At 32.0% G+C, this 15,631-nt stretch overlaps 1 protein-coding gene across 2 annotated transcripts in view; it reads right to left on the bottom strand.

Moving 5' to 3' along the window:
- Positions 1-15,631, bottom strand: part of LOC143195714 (phosrestin-2) — a 486,868-nt gene that overhangs the window by 435,720 nt on the left and 35,517 nt on the right. For both annotated transcript variants that reach the window (XM_076403139.1, XM_076403137.1), the window contains exons 2-3: positions 15,256-15,474; positions 12,647-12,697 (exon numbers count right to left, since the gene is read on the bottom strand). In XM_076403139.1, the coding sequence (XP_076259254.1) occupies positions 12,647-12,697; positions 15,256-15,311 (107 nt within the window). In that variant the 5' untranslated portion in view covers positions 15,312-15,474. The remainder of the gene's footprint in view (positions 1-12,646; positions 12,698-15,255; positions 15,475-15,631) is intronic.

Here is a 15,631-nt window from a genome sequence, read left to right as displayed (position 1 = left end):
TACCAAACATGTCTAATGTAAGAGAAATGTTGAAAAAAAACGAATACTCATAAAAAGATGAGAATAATTAATAGATTAATGAGTTTTGGATCAAAAAAAATATTCTACATACAATTTGTTCTCACCAAAGTCCACTATCAAGACATAACTTCATTTCGCACTATTTTACTTTGGTCTTATTGACTAAAACTGGCCGAAATTTTGCAATTGTTGCACAATGCATCTTCAGGGTAAGAGCTAAACAGGGTGATACTAAAACCACTTCCTTACTACCTGATACCTAAAAATCCCCCGGGCAATCCTATTTAAACTTGTGCAAGTTAAGAGACCTTGTGTACTCTTGTTACCCTTTTAGTGTTTGGCATAAAGAAACGCCTGAGGAGACGCTGTGAATCTAGTGCGAATATAACTTTGATATGTTTTTGAGTACTTCTCCAATGCAGTTTATCGTTCCTTGAAGAGAAACGAAAGGACTGTTTTGATACTTCTTAAAAAAAACCTATCTTCATCTGCTTCTCTTTTTATAATAAGTGAGCACCGAATTTTATTGTTTAGTTAGAAGATCTTTTTATTTATACCTTTGAAGCCATATCTATTTTGAGGAAGGACATTTATTAGTTATGTAAAATGCAGTCTAGTAAATAAAAACTAATTAGCTATTTGTTTTATCCCAATTTGCTACGGTTTTGAACTTACATAATACTTATTTTATTCTACGATAAGCTCTTTAAGCTTAACATTTATGTCACTGTTTTAAGTGTGACTAAGTCTGACTAAGTCATCATTATCTAGGAGCTAGAGAACATCACCGTTATTGTGCTGATAGAGTCTCTTTTCGTATTTTTAGATATAGACCTTGATAACTTTATCGACAGTTTATACCTTCAGGTCCTTATGCAGGTTGTCATTACGAATGTACCATAGAGCATCAAGAATACCTTGTATAGATGAACACCATAAGTCCACATTAGTTTCAAGACTTGTTGATAAAGTAAAAGCTTATCATATACTGACAACGCCGAATATCTACCCAATAGCCAAACACATTTTTTGTACTTCAAATTCACTTCCTCAGAAATGAAAATTGCGAAAAAAATGTTCATCAGTATAATATAAACATTTATATAGCTATCACTGCTACCAAACCCGTATATTAATAATTAAAATATAGCGTTAATAAATAGATATTTTGATTTAGATAGAGAAACAAACTAGTAAAATAAATGAGACCACCACTACTGCCAATTTAGGAACTTTTTCGGCAAACTGCCGAACATCATTCCAAGAAAAGGATCCCCCCTAACCATTAACGGGACTATTCATACAAGAAATGGTCCCAAACAGACTCTAAAATTGCGTTTCGGTACATCTAAAGTTTCGGAAGGAAAATTAGAACGCTTGTTGTTCTGGGAAATGCCCCGGTCTGGACTAATCAAAAATTCTTTCTAGCCCGTATAATTGGCCGAAGAAGAACAGTAATTGCAGGTTCGGTTTTAAATTATTGAGTGCGGTCTGAACGAATTTACTTTCGGGATTTCGCGAAAGCGACATTTTAAGTTTTGTTAAATTATTTTCCTAGCTTATCCTAGTAATTCCATAGTTTCTAATAAATTACAAAATAGTACTATCACTTATTCTTATCTGTGCTTTGTTCTAATTAATTGATAATCAAGGAGCACGTCAGTTTTATGGCTGAATTTTTAATGAATAGATTTTTTTATGTTTTCAATTATACTTAAAACTCTTTTGGACTCTATAACTAGTATATGTGAGTGTAAACTATAAACCCTCTCAGATTATGAGAATTACTACAGACGCTGATAAGCAGCATATGTTACATTTCATTATACACGAAAAAATTGACTATAAAACGAAGAAATCAACGTAGTATTTTTGGTAAGCCTTGCCTTAGATAGAGTTGTATATGCGATATTGTAGCCCTTAACGCTAATGCAACTCACAGGACTAGAAAGAAGACTCTCAAATAGATAATTACACGCAAATGCAAAACAAAAGCCTAAGAACTAGCCCCATATATATTAATCTAACACAATCTCACTCAAAGTACGAACACGTAATTATGCCTTAACAACAAAAAATTAAATGTTGATGGCAAGTTGTAACAGTTAATGAAAAGTAATGCATATTACTAACCATAATATAACTGTAGGTTGTAAAATGTGTAGGCTAATTTAATTGAAAACAGTTTTATTTCAAAGGAAAGTAGTGACTTAGTTAATCAACTGTATATACGATACTGGCAACCTAATCATAGCCATAATTGTGATAAGTAGCAATACACTTGATACTCCGTTCAGAAGCAATAATTAAAAAATATACGTGATTGCCCTCTCATCTGGACAGCTCACAGTTATAGTAAAGTTATTTGTGAGTATCGTTTGAACATTCGTCCTCCAGTTTGCCTCTAATTATCTTCTGAATAACACTGTTTTTACTCAAATGTCCATGGTATACACTGTATAGAATGGTATTTTTTTCCGAAATTCCAAGAGCTACAATCGGCCTGAAGTTCAAGCTTCTGTTCATATTCTAATAGACCATGTTAGTTCTCATCAACCCCAATCCGCCTTTGATAGCCTTAACCGGTCAATTGAAATATCCCCGGCTTACCATAGTAAAACATTTTTGTGGCAAAATTAGTTTTTTTTATTCAACATAATTCCCTTCAAGGGCAATACACTGATTATAGCGACCCTCCAACTTTTCGATAACACTTTTGTAGTACTATTTGTCCTTTGCTTCAAAATAGGCCTCGGTTTTGGCGACCACCTCTTCATTTGACGAAAATTTCTTCCACTTGTGACATGGTGCATTGTCTTGGTGAAGCAGCACATTCTTTTTCTTCAAATGCGGCCGTTTTTCGGCAATTTCGTCCTTCAAACGGTCCACTAACGCTATTTAATAGTCGCTGTTGATGGTCCTTCCTTTTTAAGGTAATCAATGAAAATTATTTCATGCGCATCCCAAAATACAAATGCCATAACCTTACCAGCCGACTGTTGCGTTTTCCCATGCTTTGGAGCGGGTTCATCGTGTGCAGGACGGCTATTCGGATGACTGTCTATTAAACCTCGAAGTAAAATGATGGAGTCATGTTTCATCCATTGTCACATATCGACACAAAAACTCGGGTTTTTTTACGCTTGATCATTTTGAAACACTGTTCCGAATCATCAGCTTTAGTTTAGAAATCATCAACTTTAGTTGATATCTTTAGAGTGTCTGCTACTTCATTCAATTTCAATTTACGGTCATTCAAAATAATTTTGCGGATTTTTTAAATCTCTTCGTCGGTAACAACCTCTTTTGGGCATCCACTGCGTTCACCGTCTTCGGTGCTCATTTCACCACGTCTGAGCTTAGCATACCAATTATTCATGGTTGATTTTCCTGGGGCAGTGTCCGGAAACTCGACGTCAAGCCAAGTTTTTGCTTCAACTGTATTTTTCCCTTCAAAAAGTAATATTTTATCAACACACGAAATTCCTTTTTAACCATTTTTCTCACAAAAACAAATATTCCTTCACTCAAAATGCAATAATTCACAAACTAATTCTCCGATAACTCTCAAATTTATACACGCATCTTTAAGGGTTAGGGCTAACTAAGAAACATGAGGATTTAATTCTAGTAGCGCCATCTGTGTGTCAGGCCGGGGACTTTTCCATTGACCTGTTACACCCCGGATCACGATACTTTTGCCAAAACTATGTCAAAAAATAATTCGAGTATTTGAAACAATTGGCAAACCGATATCAACTTGTCTTATTTTCTTAAGAAGGTGTTATTTTTCTTAATAAGTATTTTTTTTCACAAAAAATGTAATGAATTCGAAAGAGAGTAGCTTTATAGCTTTATCTCGTGTCCTATAGACTGAGTTAATTATGAAATGTGTGGTATTTAAAACAACATTAATTTGTTCTATAACTATTTCAGTTTTATCGAAAAAATAGCGGCTTATTAATTCAATATATTGAACAATTAAAGTTATATTATTCAAGCAAAATAAATGTATATAGGAGAATGCCAAAAGTAAAATGTGGTGGACAGATCCAGGCACTTACAGCTGGTTCTTCTCTGTTTCTAGTAGGAAAAGTAGTCTTTCTAGTAGTCTTTATTTCAGACACCTCGAACTTGATAAAAAATGACTTCAAAACGCTACAGCAAAAATTGAATAACTTAACTGGACAAGAAAGATAATCATACATAATGATAATGTCACCTTTCTGGGAACACAAAATGCCAATAAATAAACAAAATTGTTAAAGAACTGCATCCAAAAAGACAATTACTAAGCAATAAAGCTATCAAATGGCAAGTGGCACTACATGGCAACTCTCAGTTTATCAATCCTTACCTCACTATACCTTGACCTTAATAACCTTGACTCGTATTACCAATACGAGTCAAGAGACATCTTGTTGAACTTGAAATGGAAAATTCTGGCATATTTAACCCATTTGGTATATATATAAATGGTAGTCAGTGTTTATTCTGATCAATCTACACTGTGAGCTTTATATGATCAACATATTAATATTGCCTCTCAAATTATTCAACAAAAGTATCAATATACTGTTTTTGAATCTTTATTCTTTAATCTTTTTTGAAACTTTATTCTCTTAGTTTATGTTTGACATGTCGCAATCATTTTATAAAAGACATCGCATATCTAGGTACACAGATAAGGAAATTCAAACCAAGCTAAAATAGTTTAAGGGCCTCCACGTATTGCAATTAACGAAATTCTATTCCAAATAACTGTACATTGGAAGAATTGATTGTACATTGAAGAAGAAGACATTGATTATTATACAAGAAAGTGGTTTTACTGGCATATATAATATAAACATTAAATGTTGCCAGAAAGATAAGAGAATTATCGATGAAAATTAAAAAGATATAAATAAAAATGAGCATCATCTTCTCTAACTGAAGTTCAGTTGCAATTATGAAAAAGACTGCAGGTAGCTGGATAAAGGTGAGAAAAAAGCAGGATTGATTGCTATTTCTTGTTCCAGCTTTTTATTTATTATGCAATCTACTTATATCAATGCACTCTTGATTTTATCAACTCCACCATAAATAAACTTATGCCCATTATTCCTTTTATAAAAATCGCTAGTATATTTAACTTAATTTGTTCAAATTCTTCCTCCATTTCTTATTTACTCCTCAATTTTCAATTCTCCATTTCATGCTTCCATCCACCACACTATTCTCGTCGTTTTCAATTTGTAATGTCCCTCTTTCACCTCATCGAATTTCTACTTTAAAAATCATGTTCATACTGAATATTGGATGTATTCAAATCTCAGTTATGCCCAGGTATACATTACTCTCCGGGTCACGATTTTGCAATATCACTTCAGACATAACGTTAAGGTTTATATATCATAAATATATCTGTACCAAAAGAATACACCATGTCCGAAGAGCTTTCAAGGCAAAAGAAAGCCGATAACTTTTAGATGCGATATTTTAAGAAAAAAAAGGCCCCCATAAAATCAAACTACCATCTTTATGGCAAATAATCGATCTCCGGGGTAAAGCAAAATTGAAACTAAAATTGCTCTTTACCACGCTGAAATTTAATGCCTTTTTTCTGGTTATGAACGTTGAATTCCATTTTCAAGCAAAACGAATTTTTCGTGCAGATGAAATGCTATAAAACTCGAAATTACCCCAAAAACATTCATTAAAAAAATTCATTCAGGAAAGATAAATTATGCTAAACTCTACTTTGCAACTAGATATAAACCTATAATAACAATTCTTAAATATAATTTAAATAAATAAATTAATAATATATTTATCAAGATTTTATAAATGTTTTTCAATTTAAATAAATAACCGAGAGCTTTGTTTAATTTAAACTATGCAAATTAATATCAGAAGCAAAAATAACAATCATAGGAAAAATACAGGATATAGCTTTGGGAAGTTATTGATTAAACATATCCCGAAGCCCAAAAATCTATTTTTTTATGAAAATTATAAAAATTAGACTGCTGGTAGCTGGACAAACGCGAACAAATAGCAGGATTGATTGCTATTTCTTGTTCCAGCTTTTTATTTATTATGCAATCTACTTATATCAATACATTTTTGCTTTTATCAGCTCCACCATAAACAAACTTATGCCCATTATTCTTTTTATAGAAATCGCTAGTATATTTAACTTAGTTTGTTCAAATCTTTCCTCCAGTTCTTATTTACTCCACAATTTTCAATTATCCGATGTTTCATGTTACTATCCTCCACAGTATTCTCGTCTTTTTTAATTTGTAGATGTCCCTCTTTCACCTTATCGAATTTATTTTTGTTTCTTCGTTTTTTTCATCACTCACTCTACCCCTCTCCGATTCCGCCATTAACATTTTTTTAATATATTGCTTCTTTCTTTCTCCAATCCATCTATTTCTGTATTCCATATGAAAATCTCTATTAATTATCCTATTATCAATATCCGATTACCTTCTTCCTTCACTTTATTTCTTATTATTTCCTGTGTTATTATTGATTAATTTAAATAAATTATAAATATTACCATTATTTGCCCATTATAACAGTTTTAAACACATTATATCAACATACTAATAATAACTTATAAACTCTTCCATATTACATAAGTATATTTATTAGTGTTGGAAACTATCGACCTAAATCGACTATCGACTGTTTAGTAATTGACTACTTCTCACTATCGACTGTTTCAGTCGCTATTTTTTGTTCCACTGATTCTACTACTTTTTACCAGTGACTGTTTTCAGTCGCTATTTTCGGTCCGACTGATTTTGTTATTATTTACTATCGACTATTTCAGTCATGTACTTTTAGTTACTATTTTGGTTCTACTAGTTTCATTCGACTGGTTTTTAACGTTCTAGTTCTGTCGTCCTAGTCGCGATCTTGACAAAAATGTTCCCAATTTATGCATACATAGATTTATATGTAATATATATAATTTTATAAATTTTTTGGTACTTTACTTGCAAATAACAATATAATGCATATTAATATAGCAACATTTTACAACGATATTTTTCAAGATTGTTAATGTAATAGGGTAAAAAGATTAAAATTGTTAATCATAAATAATAAAATACTTTTGACTGTTTTTGTGGCAATAATAGGTAATATTTCGATTACTCTCTCAATTGTTGTTAAAAAATATTTCCGTTCAATAATAAAGAAAGCATTTGCTTCATTTAAAAAAAGCTCTAGTAGTTATTGCGCGATCATTTTCAATTATTTCATGAATTAGTTTTTTTTTCTATGATTAGGTATATGTTTAATATTTACTTTGTATTTATGGTTATTGTACATCTTTAGTTTTTAGGTTTTGTTTAAGTTCTATTGTATCGTCTATATTTATTTTAGTATATTATTTGAAAATAGCAATTAACATATTAAAATACGAAAAAACCTTTATGGGGTATAACTCCATTTCATAGAAAAATTCCATTCCTTTTTACAGATCCACAGAACATTCAAATATAAAAGTTGTTCTACTTCGTTTAAAATGAAATTATGAATTACGTGTTAATAGTATTCAGTAATTAGTTATTACCTTTTCTTTTTTAAAGTTAGTACGTGAAGGAATATATACATCTCTGTCTCGCTTATACTGCCCTTGGAAAATATAATCACAATTATCTCCGTTCTTTCCTCTCTTACAATTTATACAGGAAAGGGTTCGTACATCTTCGTCTGACATCATGAATTGAACGAAACCGTCGAATCGTACATTTGACTGAAAATAGTAGTTACTATTTTTTTGACTATCGACTGCTTCGACTCTTTTCAGTGGATAGTTTCCAAAGCTAATATTTATTTAAAAAAACACAAAACCAAAATGAATAATTTGTCAAGTATACATACATAAAAATATGATTGTGTGTGTGTGTATATAACTATAATAATAAAGTTGAATCACACCGAAATCGTTACTATATATACTCCCAAGAGATTACGGCCGAATTTCCAAATAAACAGTTCCATTTCAAAAATATACCGAGCATTAAAGCTGTTTGGCTGAAAAGCTGGCCGTAATAATAGGGAAACCACATTTGAATTAAATATGAATACGAACGAACAAAATACAAACGGCTGCATTAACAATGGCTAAACCCTCAGCTAACGATGAAATACTAGTAGGCGCATGGTAATATTTTATTATTTTCGCGGAGTTTAAAATAATATAACGTTCAAATTACATGAGGAACTATTTTTAGTTAAGATGAAATTTTGATTTTCGTGGTTTTAATAATAACTATAGAGTGCGCAAATAAATATTGAGAGATTTTTTGTAATTGAAACTTTTTGAAAAGCAACAATAGTACTTGTTCATTACATGTCAATATTTTCTTATTGTGTAATATTCTTATTAACATGCCTTGAAGTGTATATTTTTTTTTAGTAGATGTAAATGTTAAGGGGTCTAATTTATTAACCCATTATATAAGCTTTAAATAACATATTATGTGTTAAACGAAAACTTGAATGCATGGAACAAGATGAAACAGATGTAAAGCGAAAAGAATATGCAGACTTTCACTCTTATCAAACAGATACTTCAAATAAAAGATAATGAGATATTTTAACCCAATAGAAGATTCCAGATTATGGCAAGAAACAGACTAATGTCGAAAACAAAACGTTGACCTTTACAACCTGCTTGGGTAATAAGTTCTATTTAAGTCCTGAATTGCTTTGCACCAAAATTCCTAGCCTATGGAACCTCGGTTAATCTTCTCTTAAAAGGTTTGTATTCAGTAGCTTTTATTATAGTGCTTGTTAAACTATCAAATAATTGATCCAAAAATAAAACTATATCGCCGTTTGCATAGCTTCTTTCAGAAGGATATTAATATTTAAAAATAAAAAATAAATATTTCATATTTTATATGATTGAAATGAATAAACTTATCCCAATTTACAACAAAACATGCTGTAACGATCAAAAATGCCTTTGATAGTTAATTCAGTCAGTTTGGGATTTTTAACATTGACAACCATTTTTAAAGACCATGTATCCGCACAAACAACACTTTCTAGATTGAGAATTCAGTTGACTTATTGTACTACCGACTTATATATACTAAACTAATAAACTTAACTTAATCTCTAAACGTTATAAGAATCTAAACACACTATTCCTTTCGTCAGGCATTCTGAAAATGGCGTTCGAAATAAATAAACAATGGATGCACCATAAAAACGAAGTAAGTCAATCAGATCCCGACGCGGCTCCTAGCATAGCGATTAAAACAAGTAGTAAGTTAAAAGTAGCGACATCTAGATATTGGACGTCGCGAAGCATTTCCCCAAAATTTCCTATAAAGTTAAGACTCTATTTCTGTGTAAACCGAACACTTTGCTGAACACGAGATAAAAGTTGATTGTGGAATTGAAATCAGGATTATTTTAACTATATTTTCCAAGAACTTCTCTATATACTTAATGATTTCACTTCCTACACTTCTTCTCTTCTCCACTTCCTTCTTTTTTGCTCTTGGCCGAATAAATTTAATTATTTACACGACCAAATTTAATGTTCATCACTATTTTAATGCAAAGGAATTTAAAAAATGAGCGTAAATCTGTCATAGTTTTATCAACTGTTTTATGTGTAAAAACTTCCGCAAGCTTTTACAAAAAAATGTCTTGTCCTAAGAATAACGAACAAAACAACAAAAATTATTCATTTCGGTGAAAGACAGGGCAGAGCGGTTTATTTATAGTGTTTTCAAAGTTTTCTTGTATATACGTCATTAAGATGTTTAACGTATTGCCTGCCGCAATTTGTAAATTGTTTCAGAATCAGACAAGAGACATGATGCTGTCTAATAAGTTCGAACGTGAAACTGAACTAGCTTGTCCAAGGCGTCCGGTTGTCAGCGTACGCAAAATTATTCAAAATATTATAATTACGGGTTATAAAACGGCAAACGTTGTTTTAAGGCTTTGTTTTATAGAATTTCAAATCGCCGCGGTTTTTATTGAAAACATTTTTAGCGTGTTGCAGTTGCACTGAACATTAGTACGGGCACTTTCTCTAAAATATCTCAAAATATAAAAAACTATATAACATGTCTTTATGCGAAACGGGTTATGAGTTCAAATATACGAAATGTATAGAAACAGTAAGTAACATAGTTCAACCGAAACATAATTTAATAAAATTATTTCAGAGAAAATTGTTAGACTTGAAAGTATCCATAAAAATCTGAAAGATATGCATCTATTTGAGGGATGTTGAACATCCTATCATACACTGTTAGGTAACATAGGATTTAAGTGGTGTAAAGATAACCCACGAATAGGTTAAATGGAAATGCAGACATTGCTTTTAAAAACTACAATTTCTAAAAACATAACAAAATCAAGGAAGAATTATTATATCAAGTTGTATAGATGAGACGTCGATATTTCAGAACGGTACATTGGGTCACTCATGGCAAGATGATAATAGATATAGCGTAAAGGAAACAAAAGTTGATGGAAAAAGGTAAACGTAGGAATAACTATCGATTAAGTTTTGTTAGTCATAACATTTATTAAGAATTCATTGCAGACATAACATATATGTCATGAAGAACTACTTCATGCTGTAAACATGAACATAAATGAGCTATTTTTATTCCTGCTGCAGAATTAGTGCTTTCCACTAAGTCGAAAGGTGACTACCATGGAGAAATGAACTACAACTTATTTTTGCAGTGGTTTGAAAATCAGCTTTTAAAGAACTTGAGGATCAGGTGTTGTTATGGACAAATTACCATATCATAGTATACCGGTGGAGAAGATCCCAAAAAGTGTATCAACAAAGGCTGCATTTAAAAAATGGCTTAAATTACATAAAATAAGTTTTGAAGAAACCATATTAAAGAATGAACAATTTCAAATTGTTACTAGGTAAATATAAATGAAACGTTTCATTGCGTCTTTTGTAATTTACTTTCTTTAGGAATAAGCCCGATATACAGTAGATCAAATGGCTGTACAATATGGTCAAATAGTATTATGACTTCCCCCATATTACTGTATATTCAATCCAATCGAGTTGGTATGGGACGTAGCAAAGAATTATTATAATGGACATGTTGGTCAAGAAGGATATTCCATCAAGAACTGTTTGGATATGTGGAAGGAAGCATTAACGACCATAACACGTTCGGTTTGGATGCACTCAATAAGACATACAGAGGAAGTAATTGGTGGAATCGTGAACATGTTTTAGACAGATTGGAACTTAACCGTTTAGTAATTGACTTGGAAAATGACTCGGAAATTGAATGTGACTAACGGAAATTTTCAGGATATGTGATACTGCTGTGCAATGCTGGAAATTCCTGAAACAGGGTAATGAGAGTGGAAACAACTAAAGGTTTGCACATAATTAGTAGACTATAACTATAGAAAATAGTATTGTAGGGTGTGAAAGATTTGTGTGCACAGATATTATTGTAATTGTTCAGAATTAAACATGAGCATTAGGTTAGAATTTATGAGGAGAGAATGAATACTAATTATTTTGTAGATATGGTAAATGCATTAGGCAGAATTCAGTGATTAATTTTATCAAGAATGGTGTACAGGTAGTAGCAGAATAAATAAAATATACTGTGATATCAAGATGACTTGACAAGTAAACACAACATCGAATGAAACAAGAACTAAACGTAAAAAGGTAAAGAGGCTCTCGAATGAAAGTAAAATACATTACTCTGATATATAATTGTTAATTAGGTAAATTAGGCCTCCAGGGGGATACCACTACTTTAAAAAACGCGACTAGATCACTACCTCATGGGTGCTGCGGAAAAGAGTTCAATGTAAATATAATAAAACAACTCTAACCTACACACTATTATACCTGTATTCTTAATTGTAGTGTTAAATCCTTCGATAATATATGCATTAGAAGTACTATAATGTTAAAATAAACTAAATATGTTTGATAACATTTTTGTTCATTTATTATATTTAGATTAGAATTTTGTCTAATTTTGTAAGTTGAGGCGACGTTTTGACGTCACAAATTTAGATGACGTATATACAAAATAACCTTGAATAGACTATATATAGATTAATAATTGTTCACAATGACTAATAATAAAAAATTCCAAGCTAATAAGGTCAACAATACCAACACTGATCAAATGGCAGAAAGGTCTTAAGTTGCTATTTATATAATAATTCGCTTTGGCAAAGATTCGCGAACCCATCAAACATTAATTGTTCCCCCTACGCATCGAAAAGATAAGTAAATTTCGCAACAAACTTAATTCTGGATTAGCATGAAATAAAGTTGTTTTTGTTGCGAGCCATCTTCCCGTTTTCCGGCGTAGGACCCCACCCCTCCGCGCCACAAGCAAACTGATACGGTTTTTTGTTCCACTTTAAATAATTTAAACTGTTTTCTGTTGTACACGGGCCGCACACCGTCTTACGTAATAACTTAGGATTAGCAGCGTTTATAATATTCATGGTCTTTTCCCCTCCTGTTGTTTCTCTTGAAAATTCAATAATACAAGGAAAGTAGGCCACCAACTTACACGTATATTTTTACAACGAATATTAAGAGTAGCTCGGTTGCTGCTAAGTAGCTCCTTCTTACCTTTGAGTGCTTATGTTGGAGTCTGGTTTGGGTTCTGATGGGGCCGGATCACTGAAATATAATTAAATCATATAATATATGTATGGGATATACAGTTATGATATATAATCAGCTTAAATCAAAGCAACATTATTTATTAGGTGCCTGTATATATTCTGATTATTGTTTTTCTTTAGAAATGCATTTATTGTAATTAATATAAAACAACTATCGATCCATTTTCGCACTTCTGCTCAACTACTAAGCTGCCTAAAAGTTCTTTCATAGATTGAACTGGATTTTCGCCCAATAAGTCTTGCAATTCATTACCTTCGAACCTTTTTAGTCCTCTAGACCGTTCTTTGTCATTAACATGAAAATGGTCACTATTAAATACTTGAAACTAAAACTAACATTTAAGATATGAAGTAGTAGAATCACTATAAGTTTCTAAAAGTAATGATTGTGGAAAATATATATTGGAAAATAGAGATGGTGGTTCTTCATATTGCTTCACCTTTCAGTATGAAAATATCTTAATTTGCACCGAGTAAATCGCATTTGCGGAGAGTTTTACTTAAGTCAATGCTTCGTGAAGCTTATGGAAACCATGCTCCATCGATTTCGATATGTGAATACTGGGTTCGAGGATTTTAAAAGTGTTAATTTCGACACCGAATATATAGGACGTTCTGGACAGCCAAAACAAGTAAGAGGAGAATTTGAAGGCAGAACTGTTGGGAATAATACAAGAAACTATCTCCGATTGTTTGAAGTGCATGGAAATGATCCAAAAGCTTAGATATTTTGTCATATAGCACAAGCCAAGAGATATTGAAAGACGTTAGGTTATGTGTGAAATTCTGTTTCAGCTACAAAATCGGAAAGGTTTTTTGCATTGTACTGTTACTGGTGATGAGAAGTATGATATCAAGAAAACGTCAAAAAGTCCAATACCTATGGCTTCAATCAAATGCTCTCTATTTGGTCGGATAGGCTTGACGTTGTATGAGCTGCTAAAAACTAATGAAACCATTAATAGGGACCGCAATCGACTACAATTGATTCATTAGGGCCAAGCACTGCGCGAAAAACGCCCGCAATACGAGTGAAGACACAACAATGTTATTCTTCAGCATGATAACGCTCAACCACATATTGGAAAACTAGTGCAATCATATTTGAAAACGTTAAAATAGGCAATGTTACCATACTTGCCGTATTATACAGACCTTTCTCCTTCTAATTACAACTTGTTCCGACATATGAGTCGTGACCTGTCTGAACAGCGCTTCACTTCTTATGAGGATACCAAAAAATTATCGATAAATGCGAAGCTACATCGTTCTTTCGAGATGGAATCCGTAAATTAAATGAAAGATGGGAAAAAGTAGCGACAATTGATGGACAATACTTGGAATAAAATACATTGTACCGAGTTTTTGCAATAAAGTTTCAAATAAATAACATCCTTTAAAACTAACTTTAGCTCCATACAATTTAGAACCTTCCGTGATTAGCGCCTGTATACACTAAATAACTCAATAATATGAAATGGTAAACTGTTATTTTATGTAGATAAATGTCCAAACTATTGAATTTAACAATTACTATTAATACCTCACATCTTCAACAATAGATATGGCTAATCAAAATACCGCACAAGCGCCTAATAATAGCTTGCATAGTTTCAGCTTAAACATATTGCCAAAGTACGCCGATTTATATGATTGATCGAGATCCGCCCGCAATTTTTTATAACTGCTCGTAAGAAATATCTTTTTCATCACTCGTCATATTATAGAACAAACACTATGCACATCAAACTTTGTATTTCAACACCCTATGAAGCACCAGCTAACATGGCGAGATGCAGGAGATTGATTCACTTGTATTCAGCTTTATTGGGTATTGCTGATCAGACGTTTTGATTAGCTCCCGGTTTCATTCAACACTCAATGTTGTACGGGTAATGTGGAAACCTGATTGTCAACCACTACCTCCTATGGACAGCAGCACAACTAAGACTACAAAAGACGAAATGTTAAAAAGTCGCATACAATCAATAGAAACTTTTTTCCAACAAAAGCGTCATTAAAGTGTGCTCACTAGCTCGACATGAAACAGAGCCCTGAATATCCGACTAATGTTTACAGATGGTAGAGGGACGAAAACCAACAAAACTCATCGATTTCGAGAATTTACGCATATTAAATCGAGATATTAGTCAAAAAAGAAAGTTAAAAGAGAGCAAGTTAAAAATAATAAGAGTTAGGTTATTAATAGAAACCTACTGAAATGATGCGATTTGAAATAATACCGATATTTAATTTGCTGGATTTAAACCTAAATATAGGACGTCGTACAAAACACCTAGGAGGTTGAGCGGCAAGAATAAATTTACTAAGGATAGCATTAAAAATAACTCTAACGAAATAACTATATAACTATAAAATGACATTATAATAAGAAATTCTCTCTGACAGTCACAATTCCTTAAGAGATATCGATCAAGACTATTACTATTTCGCGGATCTTACAAAAAAAATTATGTTAAATTAACCAAAAACATTCAAATGAATTAGATAACAAATTGAAGTTAATAAAAAAACAAATAATTAATAACATACCTATCCTGAGCTGTACTCGGGCCAGCAGGTGGATTTTCATCGGTTTCCATCGTCATATTCGCGTAACTGTCTTTTGTCACTTCACTCAAATAACCGCACTAGACAACATTACGCAACAGTACGTGTCTATTTTCACCAATAAATCAAATAGTCACTAACATAATGGCATTGTCCTGAACAATTTTCATAGTGTCGAGTAAGATCTGTTCAGCTTTCAATCTGTAAAAATTAAAAGAATTTTAAAATAAAAGCAACAACAACAAATATTTAATATAACACTATTGGTTTTCTTAGTACTCGTTATTATTAGTGTTCAGGGGGAGTGCCCTTTTAATAATTTCGTATTTTATTGTGCATATATTTATTCGGTACTTTT

The sequence above is a fragment of the Rhynchophorus ferrugineus genome, unplaced genomic scaffold (assembly GCF_030347505.1).
Source record: "Rhynchophorus ferrugineus isolate W39M unplaced genomic scaffold, kcgeb_rfMv2 rfM4, whole genome shotgun sequence".
Classification (NCBI taxonomy): Eukaryota; Metazoa; Arthropoda; class Insecta; order Coleoptera; family Curculionidae; genus Rhynchophorus; species Rhynchophorus ferrugineus.
The sequence above is the reverse complement of the archived record's forward strand: the minus strand, read 5'-3'. Positions and strand labels throughout refer to the sequence as shown.